The sequence below is a fragment of the Lagenorhynchus albirostris genome, chromosome 7 (genome assembly GCF_949774975.1).
Source record: "Lagenorhynchus albirostris chromosome 7, mLagAlb1.1, whole genome shotgun sequence".
Lineage (NCBI taxonomy): Eukaryota > Metazoa > Chordata > Mammalia > Artiodactyla > Delphinidae > Lagenorhynchus > Lagenorhynchus albirostris.
Genome location: NC_083101.1, coordinates 64,500,645 through 64,526,053, shown reverse-complemented (window position 1 = coordinate 64,526,053; position 25,409 = coordinate 64,500,645). Strand labels below are relative to the sequence as shown.

The following is a 25,409-nucleotide window of genomic DNA, read 5'->3' as shown; positions in this document are numbered from 1 at the left end:
CTTCCCCTCAATTTTTCTGTGAACCTAAAACTACTCTTAAAAAATAAGGTCTTAATTTAAAAATTATGAAAATAAATCAGGCTGTGACTTGAACCTGTTCTGAAATAAGGTTTATTTAGACTTTTATGTCTGAAGGCATGCTTAGCTGACAGTTCAGTGCATAATGAAGTTATTTCCTTCCGTGAACTGAGGAATTTATAATTAAAAGATGTTCTGGTAGGTACCTATTTGTAAATGCCAAATGTCTAATTTTGAGAGCTAAGGGCTGCCCAATATAAATCAATCAGAGTGAAGAAATAAGACTTTTATAAATTAAATTGCATTTATTCCTAATGAGTTTGGCTGTTGCTGCAACCCAAACAGACTTTGTGTTCAAGGGAGCATGTCAAAACATTGTGGATTTAGGGTGCACTTTGTTTTTCCTCTTGGTAATTTCCATTTCCATCCTTGAATGGCTGGTTTTCTGCAGGAGTGAGGATATTTAATTAAACTTTTTGTGGGTTTAACATGGGACACACCCATTCTTCCTTCCTCATGGCTGGCATATTGCCCTAAATGGCTTTCAAATTGCCTTTAAAAACCGACGTTTATATACAGTGCTTAGGATGTGCAAGGAATTTCATATGAAGATTCCTTACGTGCAGAATACAGAGTTCAAACTTTCTTCCCTTTTATCTCTGGCTTCTTGTTACGTCGTTTGTGCTGCTCTTTGCCTTGTCCATCTTTAGCTTAACTCTGATCCATCTGCCCTTCTGCTCAGATGTCTGCAAGGACTCACCATTGTCTACCAAATGAAGCCCAGACTCTGATATTCAAGGTCGTCCATAATTCAGCCCCGACTTACGTTTCCAGGCCCATTGCCCACTCGTCCCTGTACACACCTCGTGCTTCAGCCAAAGGTGCACCGCTGGACTTGCCACGCAGGGCTCCGTGCTCCTTGCCTTTGCTCGTGTTGCTTCTCTCCCAGCAGCCGCTTCCCTGCCTTCTTGGCACACGCCCCAAGCCAGCCATCTGGGTTACTGAGCAGGCTTTCAAAGTGAATAATTACTAACAATTGCTACTTTGTTACAAGTTTCCCTGGAAGGAGGATATTCAAGTGAGTCTGTAAAAATAAAAGTTACCAGTTTTTCTCCCACTGAACACATGGAGAAAATTCAGGGGCACACTTGGAGGTGAGGTGTTCCGAAGGACGGAGACTGTGGCTGCTGATGCTGCCAGACTGCGCGGGGCCACAGCTCCTCGACTGTTGTGCGTCTGGCCCCATCTTATGCGTGCTGTTGGAAGATCTTAGTTGCATTGTTGCTTCTTTGTAAATCAGCCTTTGGAATATGAGCGTGGCAGGAAGGTGAACCTGTTTGTGAGAACTAGTAGTGTGTGTGTGTGTGTATGTGAGTGTGTGTGTGTTGTCGGGAGGGGTCCTGTGTGTGTAAGTGAAAGCAATAAAGCACTAGTTCTTATCCAGTTAGATTCAGCAATGTTCCCATTAACACAGAGATACCCCGTTTTTCAGTTACTTACATCACATAAAGATGTTCTACTTTCTGAACTTTTGGCAAAAAGCATGCCATGGACCAAGGGCAGTAATCTTAGTGAAAGTAGCTGATGCATATTGAGGGCTTACTCTGCCCAGTGAGCTTCACAGGCAGCACCTGGTTGAATTCTTCTGCTCTGAAGTAGAGATGTCATTAGCTGGACTTCAGGAACAAGGAAAACAGCAGAGAGAGGGAGGGTAGCTTGCTCGAGGTTCTACAGCTAGTACGTGGCAGGGCCTTCCCTGCCACCTAGGCCGTGAAATACCCCAAAGCTCATTTACTTAAATAACACACCAGTTTGCATCCCATGGATAAAACGGGAATCTGCTGATTTTGTTTATGCAAAAAAAAAAAAAAAAAAAAGGCAAAGATTTCTCCCTCCCCAATCTCTGCAGGTATCATGGATAGGCCACGTGTTTTGGGGCACTCCACGTGTCCCAGGGATACATACGTAGTTTTATGTAGCCCTTTTGTGAGTGCCTTGTTCCTGCACTAGATATCTCAGTGATCCAAATAGCCCCAGACTGTGCTAGTGTGAACTTTTTCACATCAAGTCTTCCCTGAATGAGGAGTCATGAGTTGGGCATGCAGGCCAGTTCTTTTTCCTAGAACCCTAGGGAATTACTGCTTTCTCTTCAAGTGAATAGCATGCCTAACCATTGTCATGACTATCATGCCTTCATGTTTTAGAAGGTAGAATTAGTATATTTAAGTTAGATTTCCAATCTATAACTGTGTTAAACTTGCCTGTTCCCGTTAAGTTAAAAGATAAGTTGTTTCCTTTTTTCCAAGAATTGCTTTTACATTTCGGTTTTTACATTTTGGTGAGCTGAGTTTGGGTCTTTGACACCAGGGGCCCGACTCTTGGCAGTTATATGTGAATGGAGCCAAAGATAACTTCCCCGAAGCATTTCATGCATTCTGGAAAATTCTTGCTGAGGGCCTGAGAACTGAGGTCAGCATTCCACTTTTATGGAAGCACCAAAGCAACCTAGGTTTTTATTGTCTCCCTTGGGCTCATTTATCTACCCGTCTTTTCTGAACATCTCAGAGCAATTACTGTGGATATGGGATTTTCCTTAATATATTTTTATTTGTCTTTATTAGAGGAAATGCATGCCGAAATCTGTTATGCCGAGTGCCTCCTACAGAAAGCAGCCCTCACGTTTGTGCAGGTAATGAACATTTGGCTTAGAATCAGCGTCGCCCGGGAAGCCTGCCAAGTACGACATAGAAGAAATGTGGCTCGTTCTATGTCAGTGCTTCAGTTCTTCTGACTTAGAGTCGTAGTGGAAGATATTTGTTATTACTGATAAACTTTGGCTGAAAGAAGACCCTGGGTTTTTTTTTTTTTCCTACTCAAATGCACTTAAAATTCTGTTTTGAACTTCGCTTTATTGGCAACCACTGCCTTTTGAAGAAGCTGCCTTGCAACTACCTCACCTGATTTCAGGCTGCTGCTCCGTATGAGAACTGTGAGGGTATCCCTCTTCGTGCTTGCTCATGGTGGAGGGCTGCACACGGGAGTGACCGGCTGGAGGAGGCTTCAGCATCCTTGGCTGTTCCCTTCTTGCATCAGATGCTTCAGCAAAGCTTAGTTATGCATGCGTCGAGAGCCAACCTTCCCGTGTATACCTCAGATTTTATTTCCCCGCTCTTTGTATTTTCATTCCCCTTTCTTTTATTTCTTATTTTGGAAGGGCAGTTAAAAAAAGTCACTAAACAAAACAATGACTCCTTTTCTCATGGGGCATTTAAATTTCACCTCTAGGAATTGTTACCGTCAGTACCTTGCCTGTCATTGTAGCTTCCAGTTCTTCTAAAAAATATGGATTTTAACATGGTGGCCACACAGGTGGCGGGGATGGATACAAGTGGGGTAGAAGTGGGGTGGAGATTGTAAGGGGGCAGAAATTCAACTGTAAGATGGAAAATCTTCCTCAATCTCAATGATTTACATTGAACTGAGAGTTGCTTTTCTCTTTTTCTGGAGGGTGACCCCTTAGGTTGGATTCTGGTTAAGTAAAATTAAGTCAATCTGGTGTAGGGCCCTGTTTCCTAAAACCCCACCTATTATGACGGCTGGTTGAAAACAACAGTCTTACTGCCTCAGTAAACATAAGGCTAGTCACGGAGGCCCCCAGTTTTTTCTGATGTGTTTTTCAAATGATAATTTGATAATAAAATCATTGATTTGAAAGTTTTTTGTTTTTTATGTCTGGAGGGCTTGTAGTTCAGCATCTGGGAGCTATCCACGGCTCCCCTCTTCCTCATGCCTCTGTGTCCAGCCAGGCTCGTGGTCGTGCTGCTTTTACCTTTTCAAGGTTTATCAGCTCCGTCTCTTCCTCTTTATTCTGACTATAATTGTTCTAGTGGGGGGCTTGTCAGCTCTTCCCTAGACTGCATGGCAACCCCGGGACCTTCAGTCTGTAGTTTCTCTTCCCTCCAGCTCACTCTCCATTGTGCAAATGTGCACCCTCTCAAAGATGAGAATTTCACCTGGGCATGTCTCTGCTTCAGCATTTAGTAGCCCTCATTGACTATGGCAGTGGTTCTGTATCTGAATATCACACATGGGGAAGGCTTTTTCTAACCAAACTGGTATCTCCCCGCCAGTTCCCTACTCCCCTCTTACCAATGTCCTCAACTGCTACTGGCAGGTATGTTGCATACTTGAGTGGCACAGGTACAGCACAGGTAGCTTTCTTATTCCTTAGTCATTCCCTTTTTTGCAGTAGGTTTCTGCAGCAGTGCTGAGTTATATACACACAGATGGCCAAGCCAAGGACACCAGGGTCTTGAATGCTTCCCTGAGCGTTTTTTTTTTTTTTTTTTTTTTTTTTGCTTGCAAAGTTCATACCTACCTTGCCTTCCTTCCTTCAGCTGGTTACTTCCCAATCTTTTGTGTGTGTGTGTGTGTATGTGTGTGCTTTAAGCATTGATGCTTCCAGGAGGCTTTTGTGGACCTCTTCACATCCCTGCCCACCTTTGTGCTGTCATGACATCCCCCACATGTCTCCATCCATGCATGTCTTCATCCCTTAGCGAGTTGTGTTGCTTTTGTCTGATTTTGTGTTTGGGTGCCTGCTGTATAATAGGCATTCAGCAAATGTTTGGTGAATCCTGAAATGAAATATTCTTATTTGAGGCAGATTTGAATCCAATTGAAGAAATTCTTTCCTGGCCAGTATTGGAACTTGTGTAACCATAAGATTCCTTCAAATCAGAAAATAAACATTTAAATTGCATAGTGAATTTTACATTTATTGATTCTTTTAATAATTTAAAGATTAAGTATTTAAGTAACTGATGACATTAACAAACTAAAATTAGTTCTTCTTTTGTTTCGGAAGGATTCTCAAGTGCACAGGAAATCAATACCAGAGCATCTTTCTGATATTAACGGACTAGAAAAGAATGGGACTATCTCCATTAGCACCTTCTATTAGAGTAACATCTTCCAAGCAGTTATTATTTTTTAATTTTTATTATTATTTTTTTTTTGTGGTACGTGGGCCTCTCACTGCTGTGGCCTCTCCCGTTGCGGAGCATAGGCTCCGGACGCGCAGACTCAGTGGCCATGGCTCACGGGCCCAGCCGCTCCGCGGCATGTGGGATCCTCCCGGACCGGGGCACGAACCCGTGACCCCTGCATCGGCAGGTGGACTCTCAACCACTGCCCCACCAGGGAAGCCCTCAAGCAGTTATTTGATATGCTTTAGTAGGAGACTCTTGGAATCCTAGAATGCTCACCCTAAAAAGGTCATTCATTTAGGCCAGCTGACCCAGTTTTATGGCTGATGACCATCAGGCCAAGAGAAGTGATCTCTTTTCCCCTAAACAGTATTTCATATAAGTGACAACCACTTTAGAATCCAGATCAGTTATCTGTGGTCTGGAAATGTATATGAGTGAGATTCACAATGTTAAATAGACTGCCTGCTAAAGTCGCCTCTAAAGAAGAACCATAATCCCATTACTTGGAGTAAGACAGACAGGAAAGTCCTTGGAGCATATCCTTAAAGTCAGCCATTTTGAATTCCATTGAACCCAGAAGAAAGTTGCTCAGTAGTTGATGATGTTTATTGAAGTACGTTTGGACTAACCTTTATGGCCCCAAATTGATGAGGATTACTTCCTTACTTCCTTAAAGTAATGCAAGGAGTTAAGAAATGTTTCCTTTTTGTTGTCCTCTAACTTGGAAGAAAAATGACAAAAAAGCATTTCAGATGTAAAGCAAGAAGAATGGTTTAATTTAAAAATCATATCCTCAAAAGATAGTGTTTTGTTCTAATCACGCAGCTACACAGCTATGGGGACAGTTTAAGAATCTTTTGCTAAATGATCTAATTATTTAATTGTTTTCAGGATGAAAATATGATCAACTTCATCAAAGGTGGACTCAAAATTAGAACAAGTTACCAAATATATAAGTAAGTTAAAAATTAAGATTTATAAAAAATATTTTAACAGGGTTTGTACCTTTTCGACCACGTTCTTGTGGTTTCTAAGTGATTCTTGTAGTATGTACCATTTTGTACTTCAAAGTTCTCAGTCAGTATGACTATGTTTTTTAAAATTTCGTGTTGGTAGAAGTGCACTTGATTTTTGGCTTACTGAGGTGTATTCAATGCCATAGGACAACACAATTTAAGTTTAAGTGCAGTTTTAAAAGAAAAATAGCCGTAAAGAAAAGTACTTACATAATTTCTGATTAGATAATCTTAGTTTCTCTCTCCTAAAAACAATTTATAAATTTCAAATGACAGGTATGTACAGGTATGTCTTTGGTCCAGACTCTAGAACATCACTGCTCCAATGAAGTTCTGCAGTGATTCAGATGTTCAATTAAAGTGGACCATAGTGTCATTCACATCTTCTGTATCCTTACTGATTTTTCTCTAGTTGTCCTATCCTTTACTCACAGAGTTAAAAATCTTCAGCTTTGATTCTGGAGTCATCCATTTCTCCCTTTAGTTCTGTCAGTATTTGCTTTGTATATTTAGAACCTCTATTATTGGGCTTATATATATTTTAATTGTTTTATCTTCCTAATGAATTAATCTTTCATCATTATAAAATGTTCCTATGTAACTCCTTATAATATTCCTTGTCTTGAAATCTGTTTTGTCTGATATTAATAAAGCTACTCATGCTTTCTTATAATTACGATTTGCATGGCATATATTCTTTTATTTTAAACCTATCTTTGTTTTTGTATTTAATTTGCATTTTTTGTAAACATGCTTAATTTGGTCTTGCTTCTTTACTCAGTGTGATAGTTAATATGTTTGCACTTGTGAGTACCATTTTGCTTTTTTCCTTTGCCTTATTTGTCCCCCCCCCTTATTTTTCTGCCTTCTTTTGCTTTAAATAAAAAAAAAATATGTATATGTATTCCAGTGGAATCCTTCCATTGTTTTCTTAGCTATAGCCCTCTTTAATTTTTTTAAGTGTTTGCTCTAGTGATTATAATAGCCTTCTTAACTTATCATAGTCAACTTAGAGTTAATATTGTACCATTGCACAAGTATAAGAACTTTGCAAAAGTATAGTTTCATTTACCACCTGTTGTCTTTTATACTATTCTTACAATAGTACACGTATGTATATTACACACTCCACAGAGTGGTACCCACCTTTTGCTTTAAACAATTTTATGTCATGGTCTTCACTATTAACCCATATATTTACCATTTTTGGTGTTCATTCATTCCTGTCTAATTTCAGACTGAAGCATTTCTTTTAAGATTTCTTACAGTGTGTGTCTACTTTCATCAATTCTCACTGTTTCATTTACCTGAAAACACCTTTATTATTTATTTATTTATTTTTTGCGGTACGCAGGCCTCTCACTGTTGTGGCCTCTCCCGTTGAGGAGTACAGGCTCTGGACTCACAGGCTCAGCAGCCATGGCTCACGGGCCCAGCCGCTCCGCGGCATGTGGGATCTTCCCGGACCGGGGCACGAACCTATGTCCCCTGCATAGGCAGGCGGACTCTCAACCACTGCGCCACCAAGGAAGCCCCATCTTTATTTTTTATTTATTTATTTTTTTGCGGTACGCAAGCCTCTCACTGTTGTGGCCTCTCCCGTTGCAGAGCACAGGCTCAGCAGCCGTGGCTCACGGGCCTAGCTGCTCCACGGCATGTGGGATCTTCCTGGACCGGGGCACGAACCCGTGTCCCCTGCATCAGCAGGTGGACACTCAACCACTGCGCCACCAGGGAAGCCCACATCTTTATTTTTGAAGGCTGTTTTTGCTCAGTATAGTATTCTCGAGTTACAAGGTTTTCTTTTTCTTTTCTTCTTTTGCCCCTTTAAAACTGTCAATCCATTGTATTATAACCTCTATTGTTTCTGATCATAAGTCAGCTGTTATTTTAATTATTTTTCCCTTGTCTGTAATTTGTCATTTCTTCTGGCTGCTTTGAAAACTTGTATTTTTTATTCTTAGCACATTGACTGATGTGCTTAAGTATGGCTTTGAGAAATGTGTAGCTATTATGTCTTCAAGTATTTTTTTCTGCTCCATTCTCACTTTTCTCCTTCTGAGACCCCAATTACATGTTAGTCACCTGATTTTGTTCAATAGGTCACTGAGCTGCTGTTCATTTAAAAAAATTGTTTTCTTCAGATTAGACATTATCTCAACATCTGGGCTGTCTTGGGGTCAGTTTCTATTGCCTGCTTTTTCTCCTGACTATATGTCATGTTTTTCTGTTATCAAGTCAATAATTTTTTGATTGTACACTAGATAGTGATACATTGTAGAGACTCTAGGTTCTGTTTTCTTTCTCAGAATAGTGCTGATTCTTGCTCTGGGAAGCATTTGACTTGACTAGACTTAGAGCCCATACTCTTAACTCTTTGGTAGTGGGCAGCATCTGAAATCTTGGTTCCATTACTTCTTCTGTCTTGTCTCTGCTTTTCTTTGGAGTTTCCCCAGTGTTCACATAGATCATGAATCAACCAAGAATTTGAGTGGAGTTCTAACACTGATTTTGGTGTTTCCCTCCTATGTGGTTCTCTCCTATCTGAAAATTCCCCCATTACCTTATAGGTAATCTGGCAGATTTGAACTCTGTGCTCCTTTTGAAGCCCATAAAACTGTGGCTTTCTGTGTAAGTTCTAGGCGTCCTGCACCAAGTGTACTAGGGAGTACTTCCAGGTGACTAGCCATATAAACTTAAGGTCCCTTCAAGAGTTGTTCTCTTTTTTCAAATTTCAACCCTTCTCCAGTTTCCCATTACTTTTTTTTTCAGTTTCCAGTGCCTACCAATATATTTTAAATATGCATTTTGCATTTTGCCCAGAGTTTATAATTGTTATCTGTGGGAGGGTTAATCTAATATAAGCCACCCTGCTATTACCGGAAGCAGAATGAAGATTTAGTATTTTAAGAGATGCTTTTACCCAACATGATTTCATAAAATTATATTCCATTCAAAATCCTGGAAGGGAGTGGATTTGGGGAACCTGATATATTGTTTTTACTTTTCCTCTTGAAATATTTTTTAGAAGATATAAAAGAATGTTAAAGAGTTGATTGCTTTTTCAGTCATCAAAACTTAAAAACCAAAGGAATTAAAATAGTCTTGTAATGGCACGGAAATATACATCAGTGGAATGGAACATAGGGCTTAGAAACTCGTGTGTGTGTGTGTGCGCGTGCGTGCATACATGCATGTGCATGCATGTGTGCGTGCACATCATGCATGCACTTCTGTGTACACACACGTACATTACCAGCGAATTCAAAGCATACTAAAAACCTATATATACATAAATCTCTTTAAAATCAGTGGGAAAATATGGGTACTTTAATAAATGGTTTTGGGAAAATTGGCTCTTCGTTTTGGAAAAAAGACTGTATAAAAGATACATTCCAGAAAGAAACAGTCAGCTCTACCCGCCACCAGTCCCTCCCATCAGGAAACTTGCACAAGCCTCTTAGATAGCCTCATCCATCAGAAGGCAGACAGCAGAATCAAGAAGAACTACAATCCTGCAGCCTGTGGAACAAAAACCACATTCACAGAAAGATAGACAAGATGAAAAGGCAGAGGGCTATGTACCAGATGAAGGAACAAGATAAAACCCCAGAAAAGCAACTAAATGAAGTGGAGATAGGCAACCTTCCAGAAAAAGAATTCAGAATAATGATAGTGAAGATGATCCAGGACCTTGGAAAAAGAATGGAGGCAAAGATCGAGAAGATGCAAGAAATGTTTAACAAAGACCTAGAAGATTTAAAGAACAAACAAACAGAGATGAATAATACAATAACTGAAATGAAAACTACACTAGAAGGAATCAATAGCAGAATAACTGAGGCAGAAGAACGGATAAGTGACCTGGAAGACAGAATGGTGGAATTCACTGCTGCGGAACAGAATAAAGAAAAAAGAATGAAAAGAAATGAAGACAGCCTAAGAGACCTCTGGGACAACATTAAATGCAACAACATTCGCATTATAGGAGTCTCAGAAGGAGAAGAGAGAGAGAAAGGACCAGAGAAAATATTTGAAGAGATTATAGTCGAAACTTCCCTAATGTGGAAAAGGAAATAGCCACCCAAGTCCAGGAAGCACAGAGAGTCCCATACAGGATAAACCCAAGGAGAAACACGCCGAGACACATAATAATCAAATTGCCAAAAATTAAAGACAAAGAAAAATTATAGAAAGCAGCAAGGGAAAAACGACAAATGACATACAAGGGAATTCCCACAAAGTTAACAGCTGATTTCTCAGCAGAAACTCTACAAGCCAGAAGGGAGTGGCATGATATACTTAAAGTGATGAAAGGGAAGAACCTACAACCAAGATTACTCTACCCGGAAAGGATCTCATTCAGATTCAATGGAGAAATCAAAAGCTTTACAGACAAGCAAAAGCTAAGAAAATTCAGCACCCCCAAACCAGCTCTACAACAAATGCTAAAGGAACTTCTCTAAGTGGGAAACACAAGAGAAGAAAAGCACCTACAAAAACAAACCCAAAACACTTAAGAGAATGGTCATAGGAAAATACATATCAATAATTACCTTAAATGTGAATGGATTAAATGCTCCAACCAAAAGTCACAGGCTTGCTGAATGGATACAAAAACAAGACCCATATCTATGCTGTCTACAAGAGACCCACTTCAGACCTAGGGACACATACAGACTGAAAGTGAGGGGATGGAAAAAGATATTCCATGCAAATGGAAATCAAAAGAAAGCTGGAGTAGCTATACTCATATCAGATAAAATAGACTTTAAAATAAAGAATGTTACAAGAGACAAAGAAGGACACTACATAATGATCAAGGGATCAATCCAAGAAGAAGATATAACAATTATAAATGTATATGCACCCAGCATAGGAGCACCTCAATACATAAGGCAATTGCTAACAGCTCTAAAAGAGGATATTGACAGTGACACAATAATAGTGGTGGACTTTAATACCTCACTTACACCAATGCACAGATCATCCAAACAGAAAATTAATAAGGAAACACAAGCTTTAAATGACACAGTAGATCAGATAGATTTAATTGATATTTATAGGACATTCCATCCCAAAAGAGCAGATTACACTTTCTTCTCAAGTGCACATGGAACATTCTCTAGGATAGATCACATCTTGGGTCACAAATCAAGCCTCAGTAAATTTAAGAAAATGGCAATCGTATCAAGTATCTTTTCTGACCACAACACTATGAGATTAGAAATGAATAACAGCGAAAAAGAAGAAAAAACCACAAACACATGGAGGCTAAACAATACGTTGCTAAACAACCAAGAGATCACTGAAGAAATGAAAGAGGAAATCAAAAAATACCTAGAGACAAATGACAATGAAAACACGACAATCCAAAACCTATGGGATGCAGCAAAAGCATTTCTAAGAGGGATGTTTATAGCTATACAGGCCTACCTCAAGAAACAAGAAAAATCTCAAATAAACAATCTAACCTTACACCTCAAGGAAGTAGAGAAAGAAGAACAAAAAACCCCCGAAGTTAGCAGAAGGAAAGAAATCGTTAAGATCAGAGCAGAAATAAATGACATAGAAACAAAGAAAACAATAGCAAAGATCAATAAAAGTGAAAGCTGGCTCTTCAAGAAGATAAACAAAATTGATAAACCGTTAGCCAGACTCATCAAGAAAAGAGGGAGAGGACTCAAATCAAAATTAGCAATGAAAAAGGAGAAGTTACAACAGACACCACAGAAATACAAAGCATCCTAAGAGACTGCTACAAGCAACTCTATGCCAATAAAATGGACAACCTGGAAGAAATGGACAAATTCTTACAAAGGTATAACCTTCCAAGACTGAATCAGGAAGAAATAGAAAATATGAACAGACCAATCACAAATAATGAAATTGAAACTGTGATTAAAAATCTTTCAACAAACAAAAGTCCAGGACCAGATGGCTTCACAGGTGAATTCTATCAAACATTTAGAGAAGAGCTAACACCCATCCTTCTCAAACTCTTCCAAAAAATTACAGAGGAAGGAACACTCCCAAACTCATTCTATGAGTCCACCATCACCCTGATACCAAAACCAACCAAAGATACTACAAAAAAAGAAAATTACAGACCAATATCACTGATGAATATAAATGCAAAAATCCTCAACAGAATACTAGCAAACTGTTCCTTCAGTAAGTCCGAAAGAGAAAAACAAATATCATATATTAATGCATATATGTGGAACCTAGAAAAATGGTACAGTTGAACCAGTTTGCAGGGCAGAAATTGAGACAGAGATGTAGAGAACACACTTATGGACACCAAGGGGGTAAAGCGGCGGGGGCTTGGGGGCGGTGGTGTGATGAATTGGGCGATTGGGATTGACATATATACACTGATGTGTATAAAATTGATGACTAATAAGAACCTGCTATATAAGAAAATAAAATAAAATTCAAAAAATAAAAAATGATACATTCCATATAGATTTGATATTAAAATATTTTTAGAAGAGTACAAGCAAAAACATAGGAAAGTCTTTTTATAGTGGACTCAAGGTGGACTTATCTAATGTTGCTTAATGATTAAATTCAGATTTTTCTATGGCAGGAATACTATAGAAGTGATGTGGTGTCCTCAGTGTGTCATATCTGTAGATATATGATGTCAATTTCAGAAGCCTTTTAAAGTGTGACATAAAATCAGAAACCATAGAAGACTAACTTGACCAAATAAACATATAAATTTTCATCATGGCAAAAATATCCCGTAATAAAAAATACAAATAGAAATGTGATATAAATGACTCAGGGCAAATGACAGTGTGAGAAACTCATAGGTTGGTGGGGGTCTAAACTGATAGAGTTTTTATGAAGGATGTTCTGGCAGTATATACCAAAATTAAGAATATGCATTACCTTCGATCTCAGAAGTTCTTTTTCTAAGAATTTATCCTATGAACAGTTAGGATGGTATAAATATAGTTATAGTACTTGATATAGGAAAGTACTTGATGAAGGTATAAGAACACTTTAGCAGCATTGTTTGTAATATGGAATATTTTGAAACAACTTGAAAATTTAAGAATAGGAATTTGGTTAAATAAATTATTCCATAGAATGGAATAATATGCACTTGTTAAAGAATAAGGTAGCTTTCATGCATTTTCATGGAAAATTGTCAATATAATCTATTGAAGAGTATATACTATGTGATCCCATTTGTGTTTTCTAAAGATTGCATTCTTTGTAACGCATAAAAACAACTAGAAAATTATGTACCAGGCTGTTTATAGTGACCGTCTCTCTGTGGGATGATTGTGTAGGGACACTTAGGGTTTTTCCATATTATTTGGGCATTTTGTAATAATCATCTATTATCAGCAAATAGAACATTTACACAGAAAATAACTCTGAACATAATATGCATATCCTGCCATCCTGTTGATATTTTGACATTTGAAGTTTTGTGCATGTATATAAGCATATATAATTATCTTTTTATACAGTGAGATTATATGCTTTGTGTCATTTTGAAATTTCTTTTTTCACTTCATGTCAGAAAATTTTAGATCATTAAGTATTTTTAATTCATCATGGCTTTTAATGGCTCCACAGTATTCCGCTATTTGGATATACTACATGTGTATGTATAAATGTATGCATGCATGCAACTATCTTCGTAACCAATTTCCAGTTGTTGCCTATTTAGTTTGTTTATAAATTTTTATTATAGGTAGTAATACAGTATCTTTCCTTATAGGTCAAGTTTTGTGTGTATCCATGCTATTTCCTTAGAATAAAATTAGATTTGTTGGTTCAAAGGTATGCATGTGTGTAAGATTTCTGATATATATTGCAAAATTATTCTGAAGAATAATTGGATTGGCAAACTTTTTCTTAAAATACCAGACAGTAAGTGTTTAGGCTTGTGGGTTGTAAGATCTCTGTCCCAACTACTCAACTCTATGACCGCAAGGTGTAAGCAGCCATAGACTATAAGTAAATGGGTGTGGCTATGTTCCAATAGGTTGCCAACTCTTTACTATAACTACCATTTTACCATAAATAAATGAATGTGTCTATTTGTTCTTACCTTTGCCAGCACTGGTTTTCTATTTAAAAAATTACAATAATGGTTTTTATCACAAAAGTGGCATATATATTTTGGAAAATAGGAAAATGTGGATGAGCAAATATTAAAATACACACACACACCATATACTTATCACCCAGTAATTATGGCTGTTAACATCTTAGTATATATTCTTTCAGAATATTTTCTACATGTATCTAAAGATATATATTTTTTTAAACGAAAATGAGATCACACTGTATGTACTATTTTTTAACCTGCTTTTTTCAGTTAATGATGTTTACTTTTTCGTGTCAACAAGTCTTCATTTCATATAATACTCAATCCATCTTCAAATTTTTCCTGTTGGCCCCAGATCTCTTTTACTGCTGGAATGTCAGCACCAGGATCCAACCCAAGACTGCCTTGAACATCCAGTGTTTATGTTCATTAAATACATCTTATTCTAGAAGAGTCTCTATATTCATGAGAGTTGTTGAAAAGCGCAACCCATTTGTCCTGCAGGATATGCACAGATTTGTTTGGTGGCTTCCTTGAGTTTTCATTTAGCTTGTTCCTTGTCATAGTCAGCTCAGGCTGCCATAACAAAATATCATACACTGGATGGCATAAGCAACAGAAATTTATTTCTTCACAGTTCTGGAGGATGAAAGTCCAAGATCTGGGTACCAGCATGATCAGGTTCTGGTGAGGACTCTCTTCTTGGCTTGCAGACAGCCACCTTCTCACTGTGTCCTCACATGGCAATGAGAGACCTTCCTCTTATAAGGCCACCAATCTTATCAGAGGAGGACCCCACCCGTATGACCTCATTTATCCTTAATTACTTCCTAAAATCTCTGTCTTCAAATACAGTCACACTGGGTGGGGGGATTAGAGCTTCAACATATGAATTTGGGGGAAATATAGTTCAGTCCATAGCATTCCTGTAGCCCTTTATATTTCCTGTAAACTGGAAATTAGATTCAGGTTAGTTGCATTTGGCTAGAATACATCATAAGTGAAGTTGCATGATTTATAAGTGCATCACACCAGGTGATACATAATATCTGGCTATTTCTTACTACCTTTAAAAAATATATCTGTCAGTTTGATAAGCAATTTCTGGTTATTGCCAATTTTTACATCTTTGTCATTGTTTTCATCTGCATTTCTCTGATTAAGTATTTGCCTTTTGAAGATGTGAAGGGAAAGGGAAAAATGCATAGAAAATTAATTAAAGTGAGAAATCAGAAAGATTGGCTTGGATGGAAGAGGGAAAAATAAGAGGACAGTTGCAGGCAATTGTGATCGAGCTTGCTTTCCTCTTTCAATCTTTTCTAGTTGTGAGTTTTATTTCGGTCTATTTGAGACCATGGTGATCATGCTGAAATTCAAGTCTTTTTGTCAGTAGCACCTCAGTTACTCAGTGGAAGGTAGGTTGCTGAAGTATGCACAACGGCTGAGAGACTGAGCATTCCTAGGAAGTCTCTAACACATTGCTGGGAAACTGTGAGATCACAGTCCTGCGGTCCTTCGGCTCCTGAGTCATGCTTGCTGATATTTGAACCCTCTTTTGCTTTAAGCCCAGAAAGATTGTGCTGATAAACAGTGTAGAAATGAGTGTGTCGTTTTTCCTTAATGATGATTACCCAGTAGAGGGGTGGGATAGGGAGGATGGGAGGGAGGCTCAAGAGGAAGGGGATATGGGGATATATGTATGCATATGGCTGACTCAATTTGTTGTACAACAGAAACTAGCACAGCATTGTGAAGCAATTATACTCCAATAAAGATGTATTAAAAAATAAAATAAAATATCGGCAAACTAAAAAAAAAAAAAGTAAACGCAGCACAGCTTCATCCACTTAAAAATTCTCTAGTATTTTGGCTAATGACATTTATCTTATGGTATGTAAATGCAAAATTTGACTTAAAATTAGTTTTCAGTGTCATAGTAAACTTACAGTATAACTGTTTTCTTCAATCCAGAGAATGTCTTTCTATCCTGCACGTAATTCAGAAGAACAAAGTTGAGCAGCAGTTCTTCTATGAGTTTGAAGGTGGCGTCAAGCTTGGAATAGGGGCCTTTAATTTGGTAAGTGATCAGAAAGCAACCAGAATCTTTTGTACAAGAAGCTTAGGTTTTCAGTGCCTCTGCTACTGCATTTGAACCTCACCCTGAACCACTACCTGGGTTTGGTTGGCAAGTGGCTACAGTGGGATCAGTTTTCTTGTGCTGTGAACCAGTGGGGGCTTTGGCCAGAATGTGCTGTAAAGTTCTGCACATGCTCAGAATAGTTTTCGATTGTACAATAAGGGAAGCATGCAGCTCTCTGAATGGACTAGTAACATTTTTTGTTAATAAGGAGCTTGAAATTCAGTTCTATGTCCACATCAGAAATATTATTGCTATAGCAATGGTGGCTCTGAAATTGAAAATAGGTGAGGGAACAATATAGTTTGAGGGATGATGAAGCTCTGGTGTAGATGAAGGGTTTGAGTAGATATCTGTCCAATTGCTATATTATTTAGATATTTTGATATTAAGGTTTGACTGGAATTGGTGAGAAAATTAAGTGGTAAAGGGAATCCCACACATAAGTGTATACACTACCGTGGCCGCTTTGTTCATGAGCCCATTGGTTGATGACAGAGGTGGCTGAGGAGAGAGGCTGGCTAGTGTCCACAAAATGAATCACCCTATCGACTTGATTATTAAAATCTTCCTCTGCTGAGGTCAGCCTTTGGTGAACATTCACATGGGACACAAATATCTTCACATTTTTTGCCCATTCTGAGAGGTCTGTGCGTATACCTCTTTCCCAGAGCTCCTTGTCATCAATTTTCCCATCATGTTCTTTCTAAAGCCCTGACCATCCAACCAAACCACTGGCAAACACCCATGAATCAGTAAATAATTGCATATATGGACATTTCTCCTTCCAAGCAAAGTGAACAAACAGGGCACTGCTCAAAGTTAAGCCCTGGGAGAACTTCCCTTTATCCTACTCTTTAGGGATGTCCCAGAGAGGGGCTGTAGTGCTGTAGGTGTCTACTTCTGGGTCATGCCTGCATGTATGAAGAATACAACAGACTTTTGCTTTTGGAAAAGGATGCTAAAAGAAACACTGTTTGGAGGTGGACCCTGGGGGTTATCTTCTCATCACTTTATCAACCCACATGAAAGGAGCAAGTGTTCTTTAGAGCATTCTGAAAAAGCCAAGTTTTTTGTTTTGTTTTTAACTTTTTAGGTGTATTGTCTTAACTAAATGAAATTAAGTCACAAGTAATGATTATACTAGGTGCAGTATGTGGTGACTGAGACATGTCCAGTGGTTTAAACTTGGTTCTAATTTTTCATATTACTGAATCATTAAAACTTTAAGTTGGTTAGAGTTTAACATTTATCTACAGTTAGATGTACTAACACTAAGTACACTTGTATTTTTTTTCTTACAGATGCTGTCCCTTTTACCAGCACGGATTATCAGACTACTAGAATTTATAGGATTTTCTGGAAATAGGGTACAAAATTAATTTTTTCTTAATTTTGACAAGGAAAATAAAAGTTATTTATTGAATATGAGGGAAATACAACATGTCCTCATAACTAGCAATTTGTTTTCAGAAAAACAAAGAGGCATTGGGTCTTCATGATATTTTTCAGGAGTTAGAGATGGTTTTTCTATTGAAAGTTAAACATTTTCATCTTTGTTATCTAAATTCTGGGATTAAAATTTATGTTTTACTAATATTGCTGCTTGCTGGATCTTTAGTACTCACGTGAGGTTAAAATATGCTTCCCTAACATTTTTGCAACCCCAGAGTTTCCTGCAAAACCAAGAAATTAGGCTAGATTTCCCTGTCTAACATTTTATGATTCGTATGGATCAAGCATAGTTGCAGTTGTTTTGGTTTTCCTTGTTTTTACACGTTTCACTATAAAACTAAGCAAGGAAATTTGTTTTCCATGAGTTTTGTTTGTTATAGTTCTGTGTGGTTGTTTTTGTAGTGTATAACATTTATTAATCATAACACTCAATATGCTATTACCAGAGTTGTTTTATTGCAAAAGTTGTCCCTGTTAGTCCAGAGAGCAGGTTTTGAGAAATAGATGAGAACAGGTACCAGAAGCTGTAATTTTTTTCCCTATTTATTCCACTGTCCAGGTTCTCCATAAGTATTATGTATTTATGGTGATCCCTTCCTGACATGGTCTATCTATTCAGACTCTGTATTTCATCGTTACCCTTCCCCTCTACTATTCATCTTCCACCTTATTTCTTTAGTAGCTCCAACTTGCCCCTTGAATAAAGTCCAAACTATAGCATGGATTCAAGGGCCCTAGGATCTGATTCTAGCCAATGCTTCTAGCCTACTACCCATCCTTTTTGCTTCCCTAGTGTTCCTGCTAAACTGGGCAAATGGTTGTTCACCAGATAGACCCTGTGCTTTTCTGTTTCCATGCTTCTGCTGGTGTCTGTTTTGGATGTCTTCCCCAACTGGCATCCTCCCAAATAATGTCTCTTGAGAGCCTCTCCATCCATTAGGATTGAGATAAATGTCACCTATTCCACAAAGCTTTCTCTTATCTTCTCCCAACAAAGCTCAAGTATTCCTAACTTTCAGAATCATTTACTTATCTTTCTTATGGCCCTTGCCATATTCCAATAAAATTATGTGTTCATGTACTACCTTCGCTATTTGATGGAAAGATCTTTGAAGACATAGAACTGTATATATTCATACCCACCATAGCATTTTGTACTTAGATCCTGAATATGTTTTAATAAATTAATATTTATATAAGAGAAATACAGCATTTTCTATGAAATGAGCTCTACCTTTTTCTCTCCCTAAGATCACATGATATAAGAATTTGGGAGATTGTCTTATGCCAGTTTAAAATGTAAAATTTGCTTCTAGTTAGATACTACTGCTATTCTAAGCTCTTGAAAAATAAACCCCACCTTCCTGGAGAGTGGGGATCCATGAGCTAGCATTTTAAAGTCTCTGAATATGATGTTTCAATCATGCTCTTCTCATTCTAAAATGCCTCTAATTCCCATAGGAGTTGGGCATCCTGCAGTTACGGGAAGGTGCCTTAGGAAGAAGCATGAGGTCTCCACTATGCTGCTTAACTATGCTAGCTTTTCATACTTATATCTCCCTGATACTTGGTAAGGACTGGATTATATTTCACATCATTGAAAGTTGATTATCTTTCATCTGAGTAAGTAGAAATTTAGAAAAATCAGTAAGAGGTCGTAGTCTGTATTTACCTTTTTTTTGAGCAAAAGTGAAAAATTGTGACATTTCTCATAGTAACATTTGGCAGAGGGGGTGGAGGGTTTCTTTCATCAAATTCGTTGTAATCTGTTCTCAGCTAAAAAATTCTATAAAGCTTGTTTAAGGTGATCTATTTTTAGCATATTACATTTCTTTTTTTAGCAGAAAATTAAATTTTTGGTTAAAATAAGTTCAATATTGCTATTAAAACCAGAAATTTCAATTAGGAACTGAAGGCAACCACCTCTGCTCCTAAGAATTTGCCCTAGAGCTTTCTTAAACTAAAGTCATAGATGAGACTTGTCTTCTTTTATTTCCCAAATATTAAAATGACAAATTAACAGTTTTCATGTTTTCCATGAATAGGTCTTTGCTATATTTTAATGAAATTTGGAGAAATAGTTATAAATGTCAACCACATTTCTTGAAGACTGAGGCTTTTCCTGTTAAATTTCTAGGTACAGGAGAAGTGAATGTTGTGGAAGCAGAACGTCTCCTTGAACCCTACCTCCAGCAGTTTCCAAATGTACGCTTAGAATTTCAAGTGTCTTTTTCAACCATAATCAATCAACCAGGGTTGACCATTGAACAGTCTGTTTCTCCCTCCGCAGGGCTCCCTCATGTTGTTTTATCATGGCCGGATAGAGCTGCTGAAAGGAAATGTGGAAGAGGTAACTTATTTGAAGGGGTCATTTGGGGGGCTGTCTATATGGTGGAGTTGCGTAGTGCACCCATTCCATATGAGCAAGTCCAGCTATATGCACTAGACAGAAATAAAGGGAAAATATGTAATTAAAAAGCCAAAAGTTAATTGTGTGGATGCACCCTATGATGTATAGTAAACTACTGAATATACTCTACATTTGCACATAAAGTACTTGAGGCAATTCAGGGTAGGATATAGAAATACAGTTGGGCAGTTTAAGGGGCTTTCAAAAATCTTTGACTACTATCCATCTCGGTATTACATATTGGCTTTGGAATCTTGCCCCTGCATAAAGGTCACTCCGCTGTACTACATGTGTGCTCCCCATCAAAGGAAATTATTCACTAATTCCCTTGAAGAAGAAGAGTGAATAGCCTTTTATATAAATATACTCATGAACAATTTTCTTCTACACAAATGGGGTCAAACATGTATTTTTCCTTGATTTGATTTTTCTACTTACAATACATCTTGGATTTCTTTCCAGGTTAGTATTTCTAAATCTTCCTCATTCTTTTTGATGGCTGGGTTTCATTCAATGAGATGGATGTACTGTACTTATTAAAGCAGCCCACTATTGATAGACATTTGGCTACTATACATAATGCTGTTGTAAACATTATTATGTGTATATTTCTCTGCAAAAGTGTATTTATATAAGATCGATTCTGATAATGAGGATTTCTAGGTCAAAGATGTTTGCATTTTGATAAATTCAGACAACTTGCCCTCCTAACAAGGCTAGTCCATTTAAACTCCTGTAAAGATATGAGAATACTTGTTTTCAGTGCTCTTTGGCAACTCTGGTCATTATTTATCTGTTTTATTTTTGCCAATGTGATGGCTGAAAAATGATAATCTGATTTTTTAATTTATCTTTTCCAGTGTAAAAATTTCTTCATATGTGTATTTGCCACTCATTATCTTTTTCTTTAATTTCCTGTTTATATCTTTAAACAATTTTCCCACTGAGTTGTTTGTCTTTTTTTAAGGATTTTATAAAATTGCTGTATAAGGGTTGATCCTTTGCCCGTTACGCATATAGCGATATCTTCTCCCAGTCTGTCCATTGCCTTTAACTTTGTTTAAGGTATATTTTACCCTCTGGAAGTTCTAAATTTATTGTCAAATCTTTTCTTAAAGGACTTCTGCATTTTACGTCTTACTTAAGAAAGGAACTTTGCTACTCCCACATTATAAAGTTCCATGGCCCTCTCACAAAGTTAAATAAAGAGGCAAAATTGAACTGTATTGTTGCATGTAAGGAAAGGAATGTGTTGTCGTATTGAGTGGTTTAATGAGTGATGATTTTGCTCTTTTTGTACAAAGTGTTTTATGTATTTTTCCATTAGGTTATTATCTCCTTGTCTAATATCTGGATGATCAGCTTTATGCAATTGACTTATAGGCACAAGAGATATTTCGAAAATGCATTTCAGTTCAAGAAGAATGGAAACAGTTTCACCATCTCTGTTATTGGGAGCTGATGTGGATTTTTGTATTCCAACAAAACTGGAGGGAGGCGTATTACTATTCAGATCTGCTTTGCAAAGAGAGTAAATGGTCCAAGGTAAAGTACAGTTTCATTAATGTCATCTGTTTGCTCATAAGTGTACAGGATGATTTTCATTTAGGACTGTTTCTTCCATAGTATGATATTGACACTGTTTTCTCAACTTAGAGATCCATCAAAGGACGAAGTGGACATTAAGTACCTGCTGTTTGTAACCACTGTCCTCAGCACTACGTGCTTTAAAAGCCATCCAAATAGTCTTTTTCAACAAAGAGGCTTTATCTGTGAAGATGAACTGTGCTTATATATAAAAAGTATTAGATATCAAGTATTGATAATTGTTTGTAGACTTTTTGATACCCTGATAACAAGGCTTTTCATAATAATCAAAATTAATTCTTTATCCATTCATCCGTTGCTGCACACTTAGGTTGCTTCCATGTCTTGGCTTTTGTAAATAATGCTGCTATTAACGTTATGATGTACATATCTTTTTGAATTAGTGTTTTCGTTTTTCTTCGGATATATACCCAGGAATGGAAATGCTGGATCATATGGTAGTTCTATTTTAATTTTTTGAAGAACTTCATTCTGTTTTCCATAGTGGCTGTACCAATTTACATTCCTACCAACAGTATACTAGGGTTCCCTTTTCTCCACAATCTCATCAACATTTATTATTTGTTGTCTTTTTGATGATAGCCATTCCAACAGGTGTGGCAAGTTAGGGGAAGGAGATTAAGAGGTACAAACTGCTAGCTATAAAATAAATAAAATACAGGGCTTCCCTGGTGGCGCAGTGGTTGAGAGTCCGCCTGCCGATGCAGGGGACACGGGTTCGTGCCCTGGTCCGGGAAGATCCCACATGCCGCAGAGCGGCTGGGCCCATGAGCCATGGCCGCTGAGCCTGCGCGTCCGGAGCCTGTGCTCCCCAACGGGAGAGGCCACAACAGTGAGAGGCCCACGTACCGCAAATAAATAAATTAATTAATTAAAAAGAGTTCTAAAAAAATTCTGATCCATTTGTGAAAAGTTGGGAGGAATGAGATAATGATCTCTTTTTCATTTTGTCCATTTTCTCATCCATGAACGTTACAGTTGTATAATAGGAAAATGGCCAAAATTAGATGAAAAGTTTTGATCTCATTTGGAACAGGTGATATAAGACTTCATTTCCTTTTTTTAAATATATTTGATACCTCTTAAATATTATATCTGGGATTTGTAGGTCTTTCCTGATTTGCAAGATAGCAATGTCATGTACCTAGGATGCTCTCTGACTAGCTGCTTTTCTTTTCCTCAAGGCAACATATGTGTTCTTAAAAGCTGCAATTTTGAGTATGCTTCCAGAGGAAGATGTAGTAGCAACTAAAGAGGATGTGGTAACTTTATTTAGGTAAGCAAGACACTATTTCTATAACAAAGATCCTGAATGAATAGAGGAACACACAAATACTTTCTTTTTCCCTTAGTGCTCTTCCATGCTTCACCTTCATATTTCTTTAATTTATCTGATTTGATACAGAAACTCTTAAAAAATATATTTAGGGCTTCCCTGGTGGCGCAGTGGTTGAGAGTCCGCCTGCCGATTCAGGGGACACGGGTTCGTGCCCCAGTCTGGGAAGATCCCACATGCCGCGGAGCGGCTGGGCCCGTGAGCCACGGCCGCTGAGCCTGCGGGTCCGGAGCCTGTGCTCTGCAACGGGAAAAGCCACAGCAGTGAGAGGCCCGCATACCGTAAAAAAAAAAAAAAAAATATATATATATATATATATGTGTATATATATATATATATATATATATTTAGCTAAGGGTCAAAATGTCATCCTTTTAGCAAGACTTTGCATATATGCCAGTGTAATTGGGAATCTTGAGAACACATGTTTTTTTGTTTTGTAATTGGGGCTTTGCTGCTGCATTTTGAACACAGTTTCCTAAAATGGTATTGTTAGCTAAAGATGTTTACTGTTATAAATCAAAGGTATTTTGTGATCAGAAAAACTTAAGAATATAACACAATATAATATACCCTTAGTTTTCATTAGTGTGCCAAAGATTCTGAGAAGCTCTGCTGTGAAGTAATCTGTTTAACTTTGTTTAGACCAGTGTCCGTCCATCCATCCATCCATCCATTCATCTGTAACCTTTATGTTGAGCATCTACTGTATGAAGACTACTGTGTTAAGTGCTGAATTAACAGGCATGGATCCTGTCCTTGTGCAGTTCATAATCTTGTAGTGGAATTAGATATCAGTGAAATAATCACCCAGTAAATGCAAAATTATAACACATGACTGATTTTTCTCCTCCTGCTTGTCTCACCATTCCTTCTTGGTATCTTTGTAAGCTCATCCTACTTCCATCTATTAAAAGTTGATGCTTTTGATTTCAAAGGTCAGTCTTAGAACCTCAACCTTAGGAAATCTGATTCAAGCCAAATTGAAATCCCTAGTACACACCTTGTGACTGAGCTCCAGACCCATATATCTAGCTCCCGTTTACCACCTTCACTTAGCTATGTCAAAGCATTTAAAACTCACCACATCCAGTCTTCCCTAGCAAACCTGGTGTTCTTTCCTCTCTCAGTGACTGGGACTACCAGTTAGCAAGGCAGAAACCTATAACACTTACATCGCCAACACTACCCACTGTCCCTCCATTCCCCGGTGGGAGGAGAGGTATGGATAAGAGCACAGAGGGAATGATAGTTTAGATGAGGTCTGAAGATGCCTTGGGAGCTGCTGGGGCAGTGGGGAGTTGTAGTGATAACAGTTTCAGACCAAGGGAACAGCATTTGAGAGGATGCTGTTGCAGGAGCAGCATATGAGAGGATGCTGTTTCAGGAACAGCATATGAGAGGATGCTGTTTCAGGAACAGCATATGAGAGGATGCTCTTGCAGGAAGGAGCACTGCACATTAAAAGAACTAAGACAAAGCTGATATTGGTCAGGACGTGATGCTACATTTTATATATAGGTCTAAGGAAAATGAACGTCCAGGATTGCTCAAAATATGTCTCATAGAACACAGAATTCCTTTAAAAAATAAGACAGAGTCTCCAGCCGTACCACCCTGAGTGCGCCCGATCTTGTCTGATTTTGGAAGCTAAGCAGGCTCGGTGCTGGTTCGTACCTGGATGGGAGAGCGCCTGGGACTACCGTGTGCTGTAGGCTTAAAAAAAAAAATAAGATAAAATGTGTTTTAGGGACACAGAGCTCATTGGTATCCCGAGTGGGAGTTGGTAAGTTAATAGAACAGAGGTAGAAACCAGACTGAGATTGGCTAAAGAGTGAATGAGATACAAAGAAATGAAGAGAGTTGAGCATAAATAACATCCCTGGATAACTTTGACTATGAAGTGGAAGAGACAGAGAGAGAGTTGGAGGGAGATGTATTATCAAATAATATCTTAATGGGAGAGATCTGAGCATTCTCAAAAACCACTGGGAAGGATCCTTTGGAGAAAGAGAAGTTAGACATATAAGCGAGAAATGGTATAAGCGAGAAATGGGATAACTGATATTTGCAAGGCTCTTGAGAATGCAAGAGGAGATAGAATACAAAGCACTGATGGCAGGACTGGCTTTATCTAGAGGGAGGACCAGGTCCTCTATTGTATGGGAGGGAAGAAGTCCAGAACAGGTGCGGAGGCATGCAAGCTCGTGGGTGGTAGTGTGAGATGGAGGGCTTCCTCCCTCACAGCTTCTGTTTTTCGTTATGAAGTAGCAGGCAGGGCTGTCTGTTGAGAGTGAAAGAGAAAGGAGTGGGATGGAGGTGTGAGGAGGATGAAGAATATTGGAAATCATTGCTGTAGAG

General features: G+C 38.1%; 1 protein-coding gene across 4 annotated transcripts in view; it reads left to right on the top strand.

Moving 5' to 3' along the window:
* Positions 1-25,409, top strand: part of TTC39B (tetratricopeptide repeat domain 39B) — a 133,860-nt gene that overhangs the window by 88,223 nt on the left and 20,228 nt on the right. For all 4 annotated transcript variants that reach the window (XM_060155091.1, XM_060155093.1, XM_060155090.1 and 1 more), the window contains 9 exons: positions 2,640-2,707; positions 5,901-5,965; positions 16,074-16,179; positions 17,544-17,609; positions 19,156-19,264; positions 19,832-19,899; positions 19,985-20,044; positions 21,488-21,649; positions 22,897-22,988. In XM_060155091.1, the coding sequence (XP_060011074.1) occupies positions 2,640-2,707; positions 5,901-5,965; positions 16,074-16,179; positions 17,544-17,609; positions 19,156-19,264; positions 19,832-19,899; positions 19,985-20,044; positions 21,488-21,649; positions 22,897-22,988 (796 nt within the window). The remainder of the gene's footprint in view (positions 1-2,639; positions 2,708-5,900; positions 5,966-16,073; positions 16,180-17,543; positions 17,610-19,155; positions 19,265-19,831; positions 19,900-19,984; positions 20,045-21,487; positions 21,650-22,896; positions 22,989-25,409) is intronic.